A 21908-nucleotide genomic window follows, 5' to 3' on the forward strand; every position below is an offset into this window, starting at 1 on the left:
TAAACTGAGCAAGCAGCACATGGCCAGCGGTGCTCAGCCCTGGGGCTGTCAGTCCCTTCAGGCCCCCGCCTGGGCTGAGAGGGTCCACATCTCACAGTCTCCAAGTGCACACAGGCAGTCCCATTGAGAAGCCCTACTGTGAGGCTGCTCTTTCAGGATTGCCCCTCTGGAGACTGCTTCCAGCATACCTCTTTCTCACACTCCACACTTACCAAAGCATCCTTAAAAGTGTACGGCTGGGGCACTGGACTTTAAGGGATTTGAAAATAGAAGAATTGACAATGGCCAGGATACTTCACGAAGAGGCAAAAGAGATTTATGGTTGTATGAGGTAAAGTGGGAAGGTAAGATCAGGATGCAAGATGGGCTCTTGGGCCGTGACAACAGACAAAACACTTCACAAGGTGTGTTAGCCCAACGAAAGGAGAAAAAGGGGCAGGAGAAGCATCACTCTGGGACAGGTCCTGGTTGCAAGTTTCTCCGTAAGGGTTGCTCTGTGATGTTTGAGGTCTGGTCAGCAGCAGCCCCCAGAGCTGTGGCAGCAGCCAGAGCCCTCAGAAGGTTCACACTCACAGCAATCGGGGCTCTGATGCCGGTGCCGGTGGAAGAGACGGGGCCTGTGGTGGCTCAGGCAGCAGCTGCCACCCCCAGAGTTGCAGCAGCCCCCAGAGCTGGAGCACAGCAGTCCCCAGAGCTGGGACCACAGCAGAAAGAGACTGGAGGTGGGCATGGGGCTGGGCACTGAGGTCGGCACTTTGGAGGACACTTGGGTGGACATTTTGGGGGGCACTTGGGAGGGGGCTGGCACTGCTGCTGGTTTTGCTGGCAGGACATCTCAGTGCGACTTTTTCAACCTGAAATTTGAAATAATCAAACCCTTTAGCTGTGAAAAACCAAGGATGGCAATTTTATCTCTTCTAAAACTAAACCATATGGTGATGGTGAATAATATTCAGTGTGTGTATATATATACACATACAAACATATATATCAACAAGTGAAAGAAAACAACTTAAATCCTGCTGAATGAAAATATATACTTGAAAATCAGATATAATAAGAAGCTTCTTATTCTGTCTTTTAGTAGATAGGCAGTATCTTCTAATCTTCATGAGCTTGAATAAAGTATTCACACCCAACAAAGTATCCATTTTTGAAATATAAGAATAAGCCCTTAATGAAAGTCTCAGATACACATTTCTCACAGCCCAAGGCAAGAAACTCAAGTCAGACTGTATCTCTTTTCTGCACATAATAGCACAGAATCAAATAACTCTCTGAAGCCTCCCTTAATCTTCCCATTCCCCTGTGCCCTCTGGTCTCCCAGGTTGCCACTCACCCTGGTCACACACAGGAGCACAGACATGTCCTGGGGGAGTCAGAGCAGATGAGGTGCTGGAGCTGAATATGTCTTTGATAGGCTCAGGCTTGGCTCTGGGAAGAGCGGGAGGTGGCTCTTGCACAACCAGGCATGTGCTGGGTCATTCCTGACATTCCCCTGCCTCGTTGTCCCTACAATCCAAGGAAGCACTGGGAGCTCCCAAGACCTCCCTCTGGGACGGGGATCTAAAGGACCTTTAACCCGTCACAGCCTCCCCCAGGCTGAGTTCCCGTGGAGCTGCCAGGAGATTCTTAAGGAGCTCATGCCTGCACAAAGGCTCGAAGAGTGACTTCTGAGAACACCAGAGATCCTTGCCATAGCTTCCCTGTGGAAGTATGCTATTCCAGCTTCTTCCCATCCCCAAGTATAGTTTTCCAAGCCCTGCTTCCACAGCTAGGCAGGTTTCTTTGTGGCATTGAATCAGAGACCATTTCCTTCCTAGGATACACTCCTCCCCTTCTGCTCAGACCCTCATTCCTGACCCCATGTCCCTGTGTAGCCCACAGAACCCTGTTAAGAGGATTAATAAGTGAATCAAGATGGTTTCCTCAGATTTGGTGGTGATGATCATTGTGACTAAACTTCTTCACTTAGAAATTAAAATGTCTACTGTGTAACAAGGCAGTTTTTAAAATAAGGCAATAGTTTTTTGAATTGGAATCAGAAGAGCTCTGTGTTTATGAGCCCAGTGACCTCAAAGACTATATATAGACAATCTAAATCCTCAACTGTAAAACAGGCCTATTAGCACCTTCCTCTCTGAATTATTGGTTCCATCAAGTGAGGCTTTTGCACATGATAAGGCACAAGGAAGACACTTAAACAATGTCATTTTTTAAAAGAACAAGGGCAGTGTGTGAGACAGAAAAATGGACAATATTCAGTTCCTATCTTTGAAAATTTTATTTAAAAATATAGGTAGGCTAGCGAAGGCTCTCTTAGGAATGTACAGTGTACATTCAGGATTTTGAGAAGTTAATTATTTCTTGTCAAGAGGGTGATGGGAATCAAATAATTTATTTAATCTTGTTAGTGAATGACAGGAGAGTAAGGAATCTGATACAATGTTGGATTAGATACATTCATCCATTAATCAATTTATTTCATCCATCCACCAAACATTTACTGAAAACCTACTGTATGGCATAAGTTAGAATACAGCTTTTGAAAAAGATAGTCCCTTCTTTCATATACCCTTGGTCTAGAAGGTAGAAGTATATGGTCTTTACATTTCTGTCATACTAAGAGATGCCCCATCTCCAATAGTTTTATTTTCTAGTCTCAGATGTAGTTCCCTACCCTCGAGGGTGTTCAGATCAAGAGTGAAAAATGTTGATATCCAAACATAGCAGTTAATCAAAAAGATGCTGTTCTTTCAGCTCCTAGGTATTCAGTGATCTTCTATCCAAACACTTAACGTTTACAGAGGCAAAAACCATGTGTGTTGTGTGACCTCTAGGAATTCACAATTCAGTGGATATTCTGAAGACCTCTGTGAAATTTATGTGCATACCAAATGAGTCTATTTTCCAATGAGATTGTTGGGACACTGGATCACCTGATAATGCCTGAGGGAATGTCATGCTAGGTTCCTCATTCTCCTTGACAAAGATGATAGTAACCATGAAGGAAGAGAATGGGATGGGCTGTGCCTTTATGAATGTGCGTGTATGTGTGTGTGGGCAGCACGGGCATGAAGGTGTGCTTGCCAGGCCAGGGACAAGCATGGCAGTGTGGCCAAGGGTTGGAGAGAAGACCCCAAAGCTGATATGTGCCTCATTCACAGGAAGCCAGTCTCAGCAGACAAAATGTCCTTCCACATTTTTTATGATAAAAGATGATGAATCACTCTTAGAGATCAGGCTCACAGCCTTTGACACCAGTAAGAATTCTAGATAATCTTGGCTCTATGTCCACAGATATTAAGTCACCAGAGCATGAGCTCAGAATCAGGTCTTACCCCTTGTTTCTTTTCCTGGGGAGTCTAGCAGTTGACCATAGATTATTGATTAGATGGATGAATGAATAAATTAAATGTTATTAGAAGAATTACTTGGGAGTTATTTAAAATACTTCCTTTAAGCCACCTCCGCTTTGCCTGGAAAGTCACTGACCTTCAGTTTGATCCTCCCAAATGTCTTCTAAGAGGCAAGTATTTTTGCTGTGACCTCAAACTAACTCTATCACAAAACCTACTGATCTCCAAAACATGCTCTCTCTTTGTGGTATTTCCTCTCTTATTCACCAGGCATGGGACCTTACCAATGTCACTCATCCCTCTCCTTCAGCTTCTGCAACTAGTAGGTTGATTATTTTATAGTTTCTTGTTGTAAAATGCATCTCTTAGCTCATTTCAACCTCTCCTTCCCTCTGAAAACAGATAACCCCAGTCCTAAGCCACCAGCTTATAGAGCAGACCTGGAGGTGAGGTGAGGAGCAAGTTTCCTAACAAGGGATGACTACATAGTGACCTGGGTCCCTGAAACTATTGCCTAGTGGCTAGATTCCTGCTGAAGCCATTTATAACTTTTGGGCAGAAGAAACTGGTGGGGTATCCTGGAATCTCCCATGATTTTCCAAAGAGATAGAAGAAGAGAAAAGAATATCAAGAATATCTAGGCATGCACATTTAATGTGTAAGAATCACACCTGCTCCTCCCAGAGCCAGAATAAACCCTACAACCTGCTCCAGGACCCTCTATATGAGGCATCCTTGGCCCTGGTCCCGGTCCCTCATCTGTTTTTACTTCTCAGGTACCTGTCTTCTTCTTGGTCTATCATTATTGTGAGTTTATCCAGAGAAGCCAAGGAAGGGGCCCTAATCAGGAGTGGGGCAGACAAATAGAGAGCCCATTTGGGAAAATGGATCTTCAGAAAAGACAGAAGGACATGGGGGGAGAGAAAAGCACGAGGAATAGAGGGTTATTTGTGCAGTGTGGGAACTAGCCCAGAAACATTAGTATGTCAGACAAGAAAATTAGGGAATACCTGCTTTAAGTCTAGCTTGTTGAGAAGAACTTACTATAAGCTGTGTGAATTTCACACAGTAAGTAGTGCAGGCCTTCCCAGTTTAACTCTAGAGAACTGCTTGAGATCACAGACTCTTAAGGTAAATCACCTAGATTTGGATTCTGAGAAACAGGTACTTGCTGTAGAACCTTAAAAATGTTCCCAGAATCATCTGTGACTGTTTTCTCATCTATGAAGTGTGTAAAATAACTATAATTACCTAATAACAATATTGTATAAAGAGTGCATATCTTATAACAAGTAAAAAAGTTTAGAATTACATACTTCCACAATTACTGTACATAGTTCTGAATTAGGTGTGAAGATGGAGCAATCCAACCAGGATGGTGGTTGACTAGGACTGAAATCTCACCTAGCAAGGCCAAAGATCAACCATGAAATAGTAACATGGGGAATGTCTTTCTGAATATTAATGGCTTTGTCAGTTATTTACAAGCAGAGGGATAATTGTTTAGAAAAAGAAAAGTATCCTTATTCTAGGTTTACACACGTGTTCTACTGCTGAATTCACTTTCAGCTGAACTCATGTTGAGATATCCTGCCAACTGAGCCAGCAACAGTAAGAGTCCCTCCCAGGAGCCAGCCAATATGCTCATCCCTCGGTCTCCTGAGTTCTTTTTAGCACTGGGGGTAGTGTTGGTCCTGCTCCGGGAGCAGCTGCTTCTGAAGTTAGCACAGGCAAAACACAGTCAGCTGACCTTGGCTTCAGAGCTGCTGCAGCAGCAGTGACAGAGCCTGGGGAGTCAGTGAGAGAGCAGCGTCGCAGCTCTCGGCACTGCGTGGATCTCATAGGGTCCTAGCTGAGATAACCACACACACAAGCATCCATCCTGGCCCCAAACTCCTTTCTATTCTCCCCTCTTCCTGGGCTGACCCTTTGGGGATAAAAGAGGGTGACCAGGTAGAATTTTCACTCGATGTGGAGGTAAAAGTGCTCTCTGGGGATTCTGGCCCAGGTGAAAATCCATCGACCTTTTCCTTTTCACAATGTGTTCCGGTTACTGTTGACTCTCCTCACTTGGGTCATATTTCCAATAACCCAACGCAGAGTTAATCATCTGCCATTTTCCCCTCTAGATATCTTTGAAAGAGATGAAGCCATAACACCAAATAAGTTTTCTGTTTGTACACTTCTCAGAGCCTCACCCTCTTACTGCCCTTGAGAGATGATCCAGACCCCAGGTCCTTGGCCCACCTCTGGATGATGGGTGGATTAGAGGTGGGGAGACAGGCAGAAGTAACCTGGAGCCTCCCCTAGGCATCCATAAGCCAGGTCTTGTGCCTGTCTCCAGGGAGCTCCCCACAGCACTCCAGACCTCAGCTGTAGATGGTGAATTCCCCTGCCTAATCAACCTTCCACGCAGGCTTGCCTCAGCGCATATAGCAGAGCCCATGGAGGTGGAACTGTGGGTGGGACATTCCTCAATGTGTTAAGAGGTAAGTGAAATGCACCCAAAGAGTCTGTGTCACTATTTCCAGAAACCCAGCAATCCAGTTGTCTTTTCTCAGCATGTCAAACTATATCAAGAACTACATGATTGGATGTGTGCCCAATATACATGCCCCCTTCATTCTTAACTTACATCTTCAAATTCTGCCCAGAACCAAACCACGTCTAGATATTAAAATTTATACTTCTTCATCCTCCTTGTACATACAAGCAGCCAGTGAGATTTAGGAAGTCGTTGGGGCTTTAGAAAAGCTCAGGTAAGAGGCTTTACAGGGGTCAGGGCCTTTTACCCACCCTTTCTCCTTCTTCCTAGCTGAAGCACAGCCTTGCAGAACAGAACTGTATCGGGCACCTAGAGATCAACAGCCTCCCAGGAAACAACCACTAAAAATGAAATAATGAGACAGAGGTGTATCCATCTCTGAAGACTCCGTGGAACCACCGCAACAGCCATGGACTACCAAATTCTGACTTCATTATATATGAGTGGAAATAGGCTTCCTTCTTTTTTAAATTGCTGTAATTTTGAGTTCCTGTGATAGCAGAAGAAAATGACTTCTAACACACATGCACACATGCCAAACGCAAGGTAAGATGAAATGAAAAACAAATAGTTAGACTGGAAATTATCCTGGGTATGGAAGGTTAGACAGAGAAAGTATTATGCTTACCATGAAAGCAGCACATGGAGGCCCGGATAGTAGGCCCACTGGGGGTTGCTCCCACTTAAGGCAGAGGTCCCTGAAAGCAGACTCAGTGCCCACCTCTCTGCAGGCCAGCCTTCACCTATCCCATGCAAACTTAGGTCCCCTGCTTGATGTTCCATTTTAGACTGTTTGGGCTTTTTTTTTCTAGTCTCTAATAAAACAGACTTTATTTTATTTTATTATTATACTTTAGGTTTTAAGGTACATGTGCACAATGTGCAGGTTTGTTACATATGTATCCATGTGTCATGTTGGTTTGCTGCACCCATTAACTTGTCATTTAGCATTAGGTATATCTCCTAATGCTGTCCCTGCCCCCTCCCCCCACCCCACAACAGTCTCCGGAGTGTGATGTTCCCCTTCCTGTGTCCATGAGTTCTCATTGTTCAATTCCCACTTTTTTGTTTGTTTTGTTTGCTGACATGTAAACACTAAGGACAAGGGAAAACTTCTTAACCAACTCAAGAAACGCTGAAGCTATAAAACCAAAGAAAGTCATATTTGAGTATATAAAAACTAAAAGTGTTTCCATAGCAAAAGTTATTACAAACAGAGTCAATTAAATCTGATGCATTAAATTTTTTTATTATCCTTTACGTTTTAGGGTGCATGTGCACAACGTGCAGGTTTGTTACATATGTATACATGTGCCATGTTGCTGTGCTGCACCCATTAACTCGTCATTTAACATTAGGTATATCTCCTAATGCTATCCCTCCCCACTCCCCCCACCCCACAACAGGCCGCGGTGTGTGATGTTCCCCTTCCTGCCTCCATGTGTTCTCATTGTTCAAATCCCACCTATGAGTGAGAACATGCAGTGTTTGGTTTTTTGTCCTTGCCATAGTTTGCTGAGAATGATAGTTTCCAGCTTCATCCATGTCCCTACAAAGGACATGAACTCATCTTTTTTACGGCTGCATAGTATTCCATGGTGTATGCATTTTCTTAAACCAGTCTATCGTTATTGGACATTTGGCTTGCTTCCAAGTCTTTGCTATTGTGAATAGTGCCACAATAAACATACGAGTGCATGTATCTTTATAGCAGCATGATTTATAATCCTTTGGGTATATACCCAGTAATGGGATGGCTGGGTCAAATGGTATTTCTAGTTCTAGATCCCTGAGGAATCGCCACACTGAATTCCACAATGGTTGAACTAGTTTACATTCCCACCAACAGTGTAAAAGTGTTCCTATTTCTCCACATCTTCTCCAGCACGGGTTGTTTCCTGACTTTTTAATGATTCCCATTCTAACTGGTATGAGATGGTATCTCATTGTGTTTTTGAGTTGCATTTCTCTGATGGCCAGTGATGATGAGCATTTTTTCATGTGTGTTTTGGCTGCATAAATGTCTTCTTTTGAGAAGTGTCTATTCATATCCTTTGCCTGCCCACTTTTTGATGGGATTGTTTTTTTCTTGTAAATTTGTTTGAGTTCATTATAGATTCTGGGTATTAGCCCTTTGTTAGATGAGTAGATTGCAAAAATTTTCTCCCATTCTGTAGGTTGCCTGTTCACTCTGATGGTAGTTTCTTTTGCTGTGCAGAAGCCCTTTAGTTTAATGAGATCCCATTTGTCAATTTTGGCTTCTGTTGCCATTGCTTTTGGCGTTTTAGACATAAAGTCCTTCATGGCTATGTCTATGAATATGTCCTGAATGGTATTGTCTAGGGTTTTTATGGTTTTAGGTCTGACATTTAAGTCTTTAATCCATCTTGAATTAATTTTTGTGTAAGGTGTAAGCAAGGGATCCAGTTTCAGCTTTCAACATATGGCTAGCCAGTTTTCCCAGCACCATGTATTAAATAGGGAATCCTTTCCCCATTGCTTGTTTTTGTCAGGTTTGTTAAAGACCAGATAGTTGTAGATATGTGGCATTATTTCCAAGGGCTCTGTTCTGTTCCCTTGGTCTGTATCTCTGTTTTGATACCAGTACCATGCTGTTTTGGTTACTGTAGCCTTGTAGTATAGTTTGAAGTCAGGTAGCGTGATGCCTCCAGCTTTGTTCTTTGGGCTTAGGATTGTCTTGGCAATGCAGGCTCTTTTTTGGTTCCATATGAACTTTTTTTTTTCCCTTTTTTTTTATTATTATACTTTAGGTTTTAGCGTACATGTGCACAATGTGCAGGTTTGTTACATGTGTATCCATGTGCCATGTTGATTTCCTGCACCCATTAACTCGTCATTTAGCATTAGGTATATCTCCTAGTGCTGTCCTTCCCCCCTCCCCCAACCCCACAACAGTCCCCGGAGTGTGATGTTCCCCTTCCTGTGTCCATGAGTTCTCATTGTTTAATTCACACCTATGAGTGAGAACATGTGGTGTTTGGTTTTTTGACCTTGCGATAGTTTACTGACAATGATGTTTTCCAATTTCATCCATGTCCCTACAAAGGAGATGAACTCATCATTTTTTATGGCTGCATACTATTCCATGGTGTATATGTGCCACATTTTCTTAATCCAGTCTATCGTTGTTGGACATTTGGGTTGGTTCCAACTCTTTGCTATTGTGAATAGTGCCGCAATAAACATACGTGTGCATGTGTCTTTATAGCAGCATGATTTATAGTCCTTTGGGTATATACACAGCAATGGGATGGCTGGGTCAAATGGTATTTCTAGTTCTAGATCCCTGAGGAATCGCCACACTGACTTCCACAATGGTTGAACTAGTTTACAGTCCCACCAACAGTGTAAAAGTGTTCCTATTTCTCCACATCCTCTCCAGCACCTGTTGTTTCCTGATTTTTTAATGATGGCCATTCTAACTGGTGTGAGATGGTATCTCACTGTGGTTTTGATTTACATTTCTCTGATAGCCAGTGATGATGAGCATTTCTTCATGTGTTTTTTGGCTGCATAAATGTCTTCTTTTGAGAAGTGTCTGTTCATGTCCTTTGCCCACTTTTTGATGGGGTTGTTTGTTCTTTTCTTGTAAATTTGTTTGAGTTCATTGTAGATTTTGGATATTAGCCCTTTGTCAGATGAGTAGTTTGCAAAAATTTTCTCCCATTTTGTAGGTTGCCTGTTCACTCTGATGGTAGTTTCTTTTGCTGTGCAGAAGCTCTTTAGTTTAATTAGATCCCATTTGTCAATTTTGGCTTTTGTTGCCATTGCTTTTGGTGTTTTAGACATGAAGTCCTTGCCCACACCTATGTCCTGAATGGTATTGCCTAGGTTTTCTTGTAGGATTTTAATGGTTTTAGGTCTAACATTTAAGTCTTTAATCCATCTTGAATTAATTTTTGTATAAGGTGTAAGGAAGGGATCCAGTTTCAGCTTTCTACATATGGCTAGCCAGTTTCCCCAGCATCATTTATTAAATAGGGAATCCTTTCCCCATTTCTTGTTTTTGTCAGGTTTGTCAAACATCAGATAGTTGTAGATATGCGGCATCATTTCTGAGGGCTCTGTTCTGTTCCATTGATCTATGTCTCTGTTATGGTACCAGTACCATGCTGTTTTGGTTACTGTAGCCTTGTAGTATAGTTTGAAGTCAGGTAGCGTGATGCCTCCAGCTTTGTTCTTTTGGCTTAGGATTGACGTGGTCATGCGGGCTCTTTTTTGGTTTCATATGAACTTTAAAGTAGTTTTTTCCAATTCTGTGAAGAAAGTCATTGGTAGCTTGATGGGGATGGCATTGAATCCATAAATTACCTTTGGCAGTATGGCCATTTTCACGATATTGGTTCTTCCAACCCATGAGCATGGAATGTTCTTCCATTTGTTTGTATCCTCTTTTATTTCATTGAGCAGTGGTTTGTAGTTCTCCTTGAAGAGGTCCTTCACATCCCTTGTAAGTTGGATTCCTAGGTATTTTATTCTCTTTGAAGCAATTGTGAATGGGAGTTCACTCATGATTTGGCTCTCTGTTTGTCTGTGATTGGTGTACAAGAATGCTTGTGATTTTTGTACATTGATTTTGTATCCTGAGACTTTGCTGAAGTTGCTAATCAGCTTAAGGAGATTTTGGGTTGAGACAATGGGGTTTTCTAGATATACAATCATGTCATCTGCAAACAGGGACAATTTGACTTCCTCTTTTCCTAATTGAACACCCTTTATTTCCTTCTCCTGCCTGATTGCTCTGGCCAGAACTTCCAGCACTATGTTGAATAGGAGCGGTGAGAGAGGGCATCCCTGTCTTGTGCCAGTTTTCAGAGGGAATGCTTCCAGTTTTTGTCCATTCAGTATGATATTTGGCTGTGGGTTTCTCATAGATAGCTCTTATTATTTTGAGATACGTCCCATCAATACCTAATTTATTGAGAGTTTTTAGCATGAAGCGTTGTTGAATTTTGTCAAAGGCCTTTTCTGCATCTATTGAGATAATCATGTGGTTTTTGTCTTTGGTTCTGTTGATATGCTGGATTACATTTATTGATTTGCATATGTTGAACCAGCCTTGCATCCCAGGGATGAAGCCCACTTGATTATGGTGGATAAGCTTTTTGATGTGCGCTGGATTCTGTTTGCCAGTATTTTATTGAGGATTTTTGCATCAATGTTCATCAAGGATATTGGTCTGAAATTCGCTTTTTTGGTTATGTCTCCGCCAGGCTTTGGTATCAGGACGATGCTGGCTTCATAAAATGTGTTAGGGAGGATTCCCTCTTTTTCTATCAATTGGAATAGTTTCAGAAGGAATGGTACCAGTTCCTCCTTGTACCTCTGGTAGAATTCGGCTGTGAATCCATCAGGTCCTGGACTCTTTTTGGTTGGTAAGCTATTGATTATTGCCACAATTTCAGAACCTGTTATTGACCTATTCAGTGATTCAACTTCTTCCTGGTTTAGTCTTGGGAGGGTGTATTTGTCGAGGAATTTATCCATTTCTTTTAGATTTTCTAGTTTATTTGCATAGAGGTGTTTGTAGTATTCTCTGACGGTAGATTGTATTTCTGTGGGATCGGTGGTGATATCCCCTTTTTCATTTTTTACTGCATCTATTTGATTCTTCTCTCTTTTCTTCTTTATTAGTCTTGCTAGCAGTCTATCAATTTTGTCGATCTTTTCAAAATACCAGCTCCTGGATTCATTAATTTTTTGAAGGGTTTTTTGTGTCTCTATTTCGTTTAGCTCTGCTCTGATTTTAGTTATTTCTAGCCTTCTGGTAGCTTTTGAATGTGTTTGCTCTTGCTTTTCTAGTTCTTTTAATTGTGATGTTAGGGTGTCAATTTTGGATCTTTCCTGCTTTCTCTTGTGGGCATTTAGTGCTATAAATTTCCCTCTACACACTGCTTTGAACGTGTCCCAGAGATTCTGGTATGTTGTGTCTTTTTTCTCGTTGGTTTCAAAGAACATCTTTATTTCTGCCTTCATTTCATTATGTACCCAATAGTCACTCAGGAGCAGGTTGTTCAGTTTCCATGTAGTTGAGTGGTTTTGAGTGAGTTTCTTAATCCTGAGTTCTAGTTTGATTGCACTGTGGTCTGAGAGACCGTTTGTTATAATTTCTGTTCTTTTACCTTTGCTGAGGAGAGCATTACTTCCAACTATGAGGTCAATTTTGGAATAGGTATGGTGTGGTGCTGAAAAAAATGTATATTCTGTTGATTTGGGGTGGAGAGTTCTGTAGATGTCTATTAGGTCCACTTTGTGCAGAGCTGAGTTCAATTCCTGGATATCCTTGTTAACTTTCTGTCTTGTTGATCTGTCTAATGTTGACAGTGGGGTGTTAAAATCTCCCATTATTATAGTGTGGGAGTTTAAGTCCCTTTGTAGGTCACTCAGGACTTGCTTTATGAATCTGGGTGCTCCTGTGTTGGGTGCATATATATTTAGGATAGTTAGCTCTTCTTGTTGAATTGATCCCTTTACCATTATGTAATGGCCTTCTTTGTCTCTTTTGATCTTTGTTGGTTTAAAGTCTATTTTATCAGAGACTAGGATTGCAACCCCTGCCTTTTTTTGTTTTCCATTTGCTTGATAGATCTTCCTCCATCCCTTTATTTTGAGTCTATGTGTGTCTCTGCACGTGAGATGGGTTTCCTGAATACAGCACAGTGATGGGTCCTGACTCCTTATCCAGTTTGCCAGTCTGTGTCTTTTAATTGGAGCATTTAGCCCATTTACATTTAACGTTAATATTGTTGTGTGTGAATCTGATCCTGTCATTATGATGTTAGTTGGTTATTTTGCTCGATAGCTGATGCAGTTTCTTCCTAGCCTCGATGGTCTTTACAATTTGGCATGTTTTTGCAGTGGCTGGTACCTGTTGTTCCTTTCCATGTTTAGTGCTTCCTTCAGGAGCTCTTTTAGGGCAGGCCTGGTGGTGACAAAATCACTCAGCGTTTGCTTGTCTGTAAAGTATTTTATTTCTCCTTCACTTATGAAGCTTAATTTGGCTGCATAGGAAATTCTGGGTTGAAAATTATTTTCTTTAAGAATGTTGAGTATCGGCCCCCACTCTCTTCTGGCTTGTAGAGTTTCTGCCGAGAGATCAGCTGTTAGTCTGATGGGCTTCCCTTTGTGGGTAACCCGACCTTTCTCTCTGGCTGCCCTTAACATTTTCTCCTTCATTTCTACGTTGGTGAATCTGACAATTATGTGTCTTGGAGTTGCTCTTCTCGAGGAGTATCTTTGTGGTGTTCTCTGTGTTTCCTGAATCTGAATGTTGGCCTGCCTTGCTAGATTGGGGAAGTTCTCCTGGATAATATCTTGCAGAGTGTTTTCCAACTTGGTTCCATCCTCCCTGTCATTTTCAGGTACACCAATCAGACGTAGGTTTGGTCTTTTCACATAGTCCCAAATTTCTCGGAGGCTTTGTTCATTTCTTTTTATTCTTTTTTCTCTCAACTTCCCTTCTCGCTTCATTTCATTCATTTCATCTTCCATCAGCGATATCTTTTCTTCCAGTTGATCGCATCTGCTACTTAGGCTTCTGCAATCTTCGCGTAGTTCTCAAAACTTGGCTTTCAGCTCCATCAGCTCCTTTAAGCCCTTCTCTTCATTGGTTATTCTAGTTATCCATTCATCTAATTTTTTTTCAAAGTTTTTAACTTCTTTGCTATTGTTTTGAATTTCCTCCCATAGCTCAGAGTAGTTTGATCGTCTGAAGCCTTCTTCTCTCAACTCGTCAAAGTCATCCTCCATCCAGCTTTGTTCCGTTGCTGGTGAGGAACTGCATTCCTTTGGAGGAGGAGAGGTGCTCTGCTTTTTAGAGTTTCCAGTTTTTCTGCTCTGTTTTTCCCCATCTTTGTGGTTTTATCTACTTTTGGTCTTTGATGATGGTGATGTACAGATGGGTTTTTGGTGTGGATGTCCTTTCTGTTTGTTAGTTTTCCTTGTACCAGACAGGACCCTCAGCAGCAGGTCTGTTGGAGTTTACTAGAGGTCCACTCCCGACCCTGTTTGGCTGGGTGTCAGCAGCAGTGGCTGCAGAACTGCGGATTTTCATGAGACCACAAATTCAGCTGTCTGATAGTTCCTTTGGAAGTTTTGTCTCAGAGGAGTACCTGGCTGAGTGAGGTGTCAGTGTGTCCCTACTGGGGGGTTGCCTCCCAGTTAGGCTGCTCAGGGGTGAGGGACCCACTTTAGGAGGCAGTCTGCCTGTTCTCAGATCTCCAGTTGCGTGCTGGGAGAACCACTACTCTCTTCAAAGCTGTCAGTCAGACAGGGACATTTAAGTCTGTGGAGGTTCCTGCTGACTTTTTGTTTGTCTGTGCCCTGCCCCCAGAGGTGGAGCCTACAGAGGCAGACAGGCCTCCTTGAGCTGTGGTGGGCTCCACCCAGTTCTAGCTTCCTGGCTGCTTTGTTTACCTAAGCAAGCCTGGGCAATGGTGGGCGCCCCTCCCCCAGCCTCGCTGCCACCTTGCAGCTTGATCTCAGACTGCTGTGCTAGCAATCAGTGAGACTCCGTGGGCATAGGACCCTCTGAGCCAGGTGCAGGACACAATCTTCTAGTGTGCCGTTTTCCAGGCCAATTGGAAAAGTGCAGTATTAGGGTGGGACTGACCTGATATTCCAGGTGCCGTCTGTTACCCCTTTCTTTGACTAGGAAAGGGAACTCCCCGACCCCTTGCACTTCCCGAGTGAGGCAATGCCTCGCCCTGCTTTGGCTCGCGCACAGTGCGCTTCACTGGCTGTGCTGCACCCACTGTTTGGCACTCCCTAGTGAGATGAGACCGGTACCTCAAACAGAAATGCAGAAATCACCCGTCTTCTGTGTCGCTCAGGCTGGGAGCTGTAGACTGGAGCTGTTCCTATTCGGCCATCTTGGCTCCACCACTCCCATATGAACTTTAAAGTAGTTTTTTTTCCAATTCTGTGAAGAAAGTCATTGGTAGCTTGATGGGGATGGCATTGAATCTATAAATTACCTTGGGCCGTATGGCCATTTTCATGATATTGATTCTTCCTACCCATGAGCATGGAATGTTCTTCCATTTGTTTGTATCCTCTTTTATTTCATTGAGCAGTGGTTTGTAGTTCTCCTTGAAGAGGTCCTTCACGTCCCTTGTAAGTTGGATTCCTAGGTATTTTATTCCTTTGAAGCAATTGTGAATGGGATTTCACTCATGATTTGGCTCTCTGTTATTGGTGTATAAGAATACTTGTGATTTTTGCACATTGATTTTGTATCCTGAGACTTTGCTGAAGTTGCCTATCAGCTTAAGGAGATTTTGGGCTGCGACCATGGGGTTTTCTAGATATACAATCATGTCATCTGCAAACAGGGACAATTTGACTTCCTCTTTTCCTAATTGAATACTCTTTATTTATTTCTCCTGCCTGATTGCCCTGGCCAGAACTTCCAACACTATGTTGAATAGGAGTGGTGAGGGAGGGCATCCCTGTCTTGTGCCAGTTTTCAAAGGGAATGCTTCCAGTTTTTGCCAGTTCAGTATGATATTGGCTCTGAGTTTTTCATAGATAGCTCTTATTATTTTGAGATACATCCCATCAATACCTAATTTGTTGAGAGTTTTTAGCATGAAGGGTTGTTGAGTTTTGTCAAAGCCCTTTTCTGCATCTATTCAGGTAATCATATGGTTTCTGTCGTTGGTTCTGTTTATATGCTGGATTACGTTTATTGATTTGCGTATGTTGAACCAGACTTGCATCCCAGGGATGAAGCCCGCTTGATCATTGTGGATAGGCTTTTTGATGTGCTGCTGGATTCGGTTTGCCAGTATTTTATTGAGGATTTTTGCATCGATGTTCATCAGGGATATTGGTCTAAAATTCTCTTTTTTTGTTGTGTCTCTGCCAGGCTTTGGTATCAGGATGATGCTGGCCTCATAAAATGAGTTAGGGAGGATTCCCTCTTTTTCTATTTATTGGAGTAGTTTCAGAAGGAATGGTACCAGCTCCTCCTTGTACCTCTGGTAGAATTCGGCTGTGAATCCATCTGGTCCTAGACTTTTTTTGGTTGGTAAGCTATTAATTATGGCCCGAATTTCAGAGCCTGTTGTTGGTGTATTCAGAGATTTTACTTCTTCCTGGTTTAGTCTTGGGAGGATGTATGTGCCCAGGAATTTATCCATTTCTTCTAGATTTCCTAGTGTATTTGCATAGAGATGTTTATAGTATTCTCTGATGGTAGTTTGCATTCCTGTGGGATTGGTGGTGATATCCCCTTTATCATTTTTTATTGTTTCTATTTGATTCTTCTTTCTTTTCTTCTTAATTAGCATTGCTAGTGGTCTATCAATTTTGTTGATCTTTTCAAAAAACCAGCTCCTGGATTCATTGATTTTTTGAAGGGTTTTTTTGTGTCTCTATTTCCTTCAGTTCTGCTCTGATCTTAGTGTCCCAGAGATTCTGGTATGTTGTGTCTTTGTTCTTGTTGGTTTCAAGAACATCTTTATTTCTGCCTTCATTTCATAGGTACCCAGTAGTCAGGAGCAGGTTGTTCGGTTTCCATGTAGATGAGTGGTTTTGAGTGAGTTTCTTAATCCTGAGTTCTAGTTTGATTGCACTGTGGTCTGAGAGACCGTTTGTTATAATTTCTGTTCTTTTACATTTCCTGAGGAGTGCTTTACTTCCAACTATGTGGTCAATTTTGGAATAAGTGCTGTGTGGTGCTGAGAAGAATGTATATTCTGTTGATTTGGGGTGGAGAGTTCTGTAGATATCTATTAGGTCCGCTTGGTGCAGAGCTGAGTTCAATTCCTGGGTATCCTTGTGAACCTTCTGTCTTGTTGATCTGTCTAATGTTGACAGTGGGGTATTAAAGTCTCCCATTATTATTGTGTGGGAGTCTAAGTCTCTTTGTAGGTCACTCAGGTCTTGCTTTATGAATCTGGGTGCTCCTGTATTGGGTGCATATATATTTAGGATAGTTAGCTCTTCTTGTTGAATTGATCCCTTTACCATTATGTAATGGCCTTCTTTGTCTCTTTGTTGGTTTAAAGTCTGTTTTATCAGAGACTAGGATTGCAGCCCCTGCCTTTTTTTGTTTTCCATTTGCTTGATAGATCTTCCTCCATCCCTTTATTTTGAGCCTATGTGTGTCTCTGCGCATGAGATGGGTTTCCTGAATACAGCACACTGATGGGTCTTGACTCCTTATCCAATTTGCCAGTCTGTGTCTTTTAATTGGGGCATTTAGCCCATTTACATTTAAGGCTAATATTGTTTTGTATGAATTTTATCCTGTCATTATGATGTCAGCTGGTTATTTTGCTCATTAGTTGATGCAGTTTCCTCCTAGCCTTGATGGTCTTTACAATTTGGCATGTTTTTGCAGTGGCTGATAACAGTTGTTCCTTTCCATGTTTAGTGCTTCCTTCAGGAACTCTTTTAGGGCAGGCCTGGTGGTGACAAAATCTCTCAGCATTTGCTTGTCTGTAAAGTATTTTATTTCTCCTTCACTTATGAAGCTTAGTTTGGCTGGATATGAAATTCTGGGTTGAAAATTCTTTTCTTTAAGAATGTTGAATATTGGTCTCCAGTCTCTTCTGGCTTGTAGAGTTTCTGCTGAGAGATCAGCTGTTAGTCTGATGGGTTTCCCTTTTTGGGTAACCTGACCTTTCTCTCTGGCTGCCCTTAACATTTTTTCCTTCATTTCAACTTTGGTGAATCTGACAATTATGTGTCTGGGAGTTGCTCTTCTAGAGGATTATCTTTGTGACATTCTCTGTATTTCCTGAATTTTAATGTTGGCCTGCCTTGCTAGATTGGGGAAGTTCTCCTGGATGATATCCTGCAGAGTGTTTTCCAACTTGGTTCCATTCTCTCCATCACTTTCAGGTACACCAATCAGACGTAGATTCAGTCTTTTCACATAGTCCCATATTTCTTGGAGGCTTTGTTCATTTATTTTTATTTTTTTTTCTCTAAACTTCTCTTCTCGCTTCATTTCATTCATTTGATCTTCCATCACTGATACCCTTTCTTCCAGTTGATCAAATTGGCTACTGAGGCTTGTGCATTTGTCACGTAGTACTCGTGCCACGGTTTTCAGCTCCATCAGGTCCTTTAAGGACTTCTCTGCATTGGTTATTCTAGTTAGCCATTCATCTATTTTTTTTTTCAAGTTTTTAACTTCTTTGCCATGGGTTCGAACTTCCTCCTTTAGCTTGGAGTAGTTTGATCACCTGAAGCCTTCTTCTCTCAACTCTTCAAAGTCATTCTCCATCCAGCTTTGTTCCATTGCTAGTGAGGAGCTGCGTTCCTTTGGAGGAGGAGAGGCACTCTGATTTTTAGAGTTTCCAGTTTTTCTGCTCTGTTTTTTCCCCATTTTTGTGGTTTTGTCTATCTTTGGTCTTTGATGATGGTGATGTACAGATGGCGTTTTGGTGTGGATGTCCTTTCTGTTTGTTAGTTTTCCATCTAACAGTCAGGACCCTCAGCTGCAGGTCTGTTGGAGTTTGCTGGAGGTCCATTCCAGACTGTTTGCCTGGGTATCAGCAGCGGAGGCTGCAGAATAGCGGATATTGGTGAGCTGCAAATGTTGCTGCCTGATTGTTCCTCTGGAAGTTCTGTCTCAGAGGAGTACCCAGCCATGTGAGGTGTCAGTCTGCCCCTACTGGGGGTTGCCTCCGAGTTAGGCTACTCGGGGGTCGCCTCCCAGTTAGGCTACTCGGGGGTCAGGGACCCGCAGACTGCCTCCTGAAGTGGGTCCCTCCATTAAATATTTTAATAAGGCAGATCAAGATTAATATCTGTGATATATCAAGAGCTCTTGAAAATTGAAAAGAAAATTTGAAATCATATTATGAAATTTGTAGAAATGGCCAATCTACATGTTTTTAGAAGAACAAAATTACTACTGTTCAGGGACTTGAAATTTCAGTTACTAATGAGACTGGCTGAGCTCTTTAGTTTAATTAGATCCCATTTGTCAACTTTGGCTTTTGTTGCAATTGCTTTTGTTGTTTTAGTCATGAGGTTTTTGCCCATGCCTATGTCCTGAATGGTATTGCCTAGGTTTTCTTCTAGGGTTTTTATACTTTCAGGTTTTAAGTTTAAGTCTTTAACACCCATTTTGAGTTAATTTTTGTATAAGGTGTAATAAAGGGGTAGAGTTTCTGTTTTCCACATATGGCTAGCCAGTTTTCCCAGCACCATTTATTAAATAGGGAATCGTTTCACCATTGCTTTTTTGGTCAGATTTGTTGAAGATCAGATGGTTGTAGAGGTGTGGTGTTATTTCTGGGGCCTCTGTTTTGTTCCATTTGTCTATATATCTGTTTTGGTACCAGTATCATGCTGTTTTGGTTACTGTAGCCCTGTAGTACAGTTTGAAGTTAGGTAGCATGATGCTTCCAGCTTTGTTCTTTTTGCTTAGGACTGTCTTGACTATACAGGCTCTTCTTTGTTTCCAAATGAAATTTAAGGTAGTTTTTTTGTAGTTCTGTGAAGAAAGTCAGTGGTAGCTCGATGGGGATAGCTTGAATCTATAAATTACTTTGGGCAGTATGGCCACTTTCAAGATATTGATTCTTCCTATCCATGAGCGTGGAATGTTTTTCCATTTGTTTGTGTCCTCTCTTATTTCCTGGAGCAGTGGTTTGTAGTTCTCCTTGAAGAATTCCTTCACCTCCCTTGTAAGTTATATTCCTAGGTATTTTATTTTCTTTGTAGCAATTGCGAATGGGGGTGTATTCATGATTTGGCTCTTTGCTTGTCTATTATTGGTATATAGGAATGCTTGTAATTTTTGCACATTGATTTTGTATCCTGAGACTTTGCTGAAGTTGCTTATCAGCTTAAGGAGATTTTGGGCTGAGACGATGGGGTTTTCTAGATATACAATCATGTCATCTGCAAAAAAAATATGATTTGATGTCCTCTCTTCCTATTTGAATACCCTTTACTTCCTTCTCTTGCCTGATCGCTCTGGCCAGAACTTCCAATACTATGTTGAATAGGAGTGGTGAGAAAGGGCATCTTTGTCTTGTGCCAGTTTTCAAAGGGAATGCTTCCAGCTTTTGCCCATTCGGTATGATATTGGCTATGGGATTGTCATAAATAGCTCTTATTATTTTGAGATATGTTCCATCAATACCTAGTTTATTGAGAGTTTTTAGCGTGAAGCGGTGTTGAATTTTGTCAAAGGCCTTTTCTGCATCTATTGAGATAAACATGTGGTTTTTGTCATTGGTTCTGTTTATATGATGGATTATGTTTATTGATTTCCATATGTTGAACCAGCCTTGCATCCCAGGGATGAAGCTGACTTGAATGTGGTGGATAAGCTCTTTGATGTGCTGCTGGAATCAGTTTGCCAGTATTTTACTGAGGATTTTTGCATCGATGTTTACCAGGGACATTGGCCTGAAATTTTCTTTTTTTGTTGTGTCTCTGCCAGATTTTAAAATCAGGATTATGCTGGCCTCATAAAATGAGTTAGGGAGGAGTCCCTCTTTTTCTATTGTTTGGAATAGTTTCAGAAGGAAAGGTACCATCTCCTCTTTGTACCTCTGGTAGAATTTGACTGTGAATCCCTCTATTCCTGGGTTTTTTTTTTTTTTTTGGTTGGTAGGCTATTAATTACTGCCTCAATTTCGGAACTTGTTATTGGTCTATTCAGGGATTCGATTTCTTCCTAGTTTAGTGTTGGGAGGGTTTCTGTGTCCAGAAATTTATCCATTTCTTCTAGATTTTCTAGTTTATTTGCATAGAGGAGTTTGTAGTATTCTTTGATGGTAATTTGTTTGTATTTCTGTGTTATCAGTGGTGATATACCCTTTATCATTTTTTATTGTGTCTATTTGATTCTTCTTTCATTTCTTCTTTATTAGTCTGGCTAGTGGTCTATTTTGTTAATCTTTTCAAAAAACAATATCATCAGAGTGAACAGGCAACCTACAGAATGGGAGAAAATTTTTGCAATCTATCCATCTGACAAAGGTCTAATATCCAGAATCTACAAGGAACTTAAATAAATTTTCAAGAAAAAAACAACCCCATCAAAAAGTGGGCAAAAGATATGAACAGACACTTCTCAAAAGAAGACATTTATGCGACCAACAAAGATATGAAAAAAAGCTCATAATCACTGGTCATTAGAGAAATGCAAATCAAAACCAAAATGAGATACCATCTCACACCAGTTAGAATGACGATCATTAAAAAGTCTGGAAACAACAGATGCTCAAGAGAATGCGGAGAAATAGAATGCTTTTACACTGTTGGTGGGACTGTAAATTAGTTCACCCATTGTGGAAGACAGTGTGGTGATTCCTCAAGGATATAGAACCAGAAATACTATTTGACCCAGCAATCCCATTACTGGGTATATACCCAAAGGATTATAGATCATGCTACTATAAAGACACATGCATACTTATGTTTATAACACAACTATTTACAATAGCAGACTTGGAACCAACCCAAATGCCGGTCAATGATAGAGTGGATAAAGAAAATGTGGCACATATACACCATGGAATACTAAGCAGCCATAAAAAGAATGAGTTTAGCTCCTTTACAGGCACATGCATGAAGCTGGAAACCATCATCTTCAGCAAACTAACACAGGAACAGAAAACCAAACACCGCATGTTCTCACTAATAAGTGGGAGCTGAACAATGAGAAGACATGAGCACAGGGCAGGGAGCATCACACATCGGGGCATATTGGGGGTGGAGGTAAGAGGAGGGAGAGCATTAGGACAAATACATAATGCAAGTGGAGCTTAAAACCTAGATGACAGGTTCATAGACACAGCAAACTACCATGGCACATGTATACCTATGTAACAAACCTGCACATTCAGCACATGTATCCCAGAACTTAAATTTAAGAAAAATTAAATAAAATGAGACTAGCAAAAATAATAAAGAGCATTAAATCAAATAAAATGACTCAGTGCAAAGGGTAATTTAAAACACAGAGAGTAGAGAATCTCAGACTGGTTAAAGAGCTAGGTGTTTTT

General features: G+C 41.5%; 1 protein-coding gene across 1 annotated transcript; it reads right to left on the reverse strand.

Moving 5' to 3' along the window:
* Window positions 1–329: 329 nt before the first annotated feature.
* On the reverse strand, window positions 330–834 carry LOC100605284 (late cornified envelope protein 2A). Its single transcript, XM_012511024.2, is given in 2 exon segments — window positions 330–672; window positions 675–834. Coding segments are annotated over 2 exon segments (318 nt in total). The 3' UTR covers window positions 330–514.
* Window positions 835–21908: the final 21074 nt, after the last annotated feature.

Source organism: Nomascus leucogenys, chromosome 12 (assembly GCF_006542625.1).
Source record: "Nomascus leucogenys isolate Asia chromosome 12, Asia_NLE_v1, whole genome shotgun sequence".
NCBI lineage: Eukaryota > Metazoa > Chordata > Mammalia > Primates > Hylobatidae > Nomascus > Nomascus leucogenys.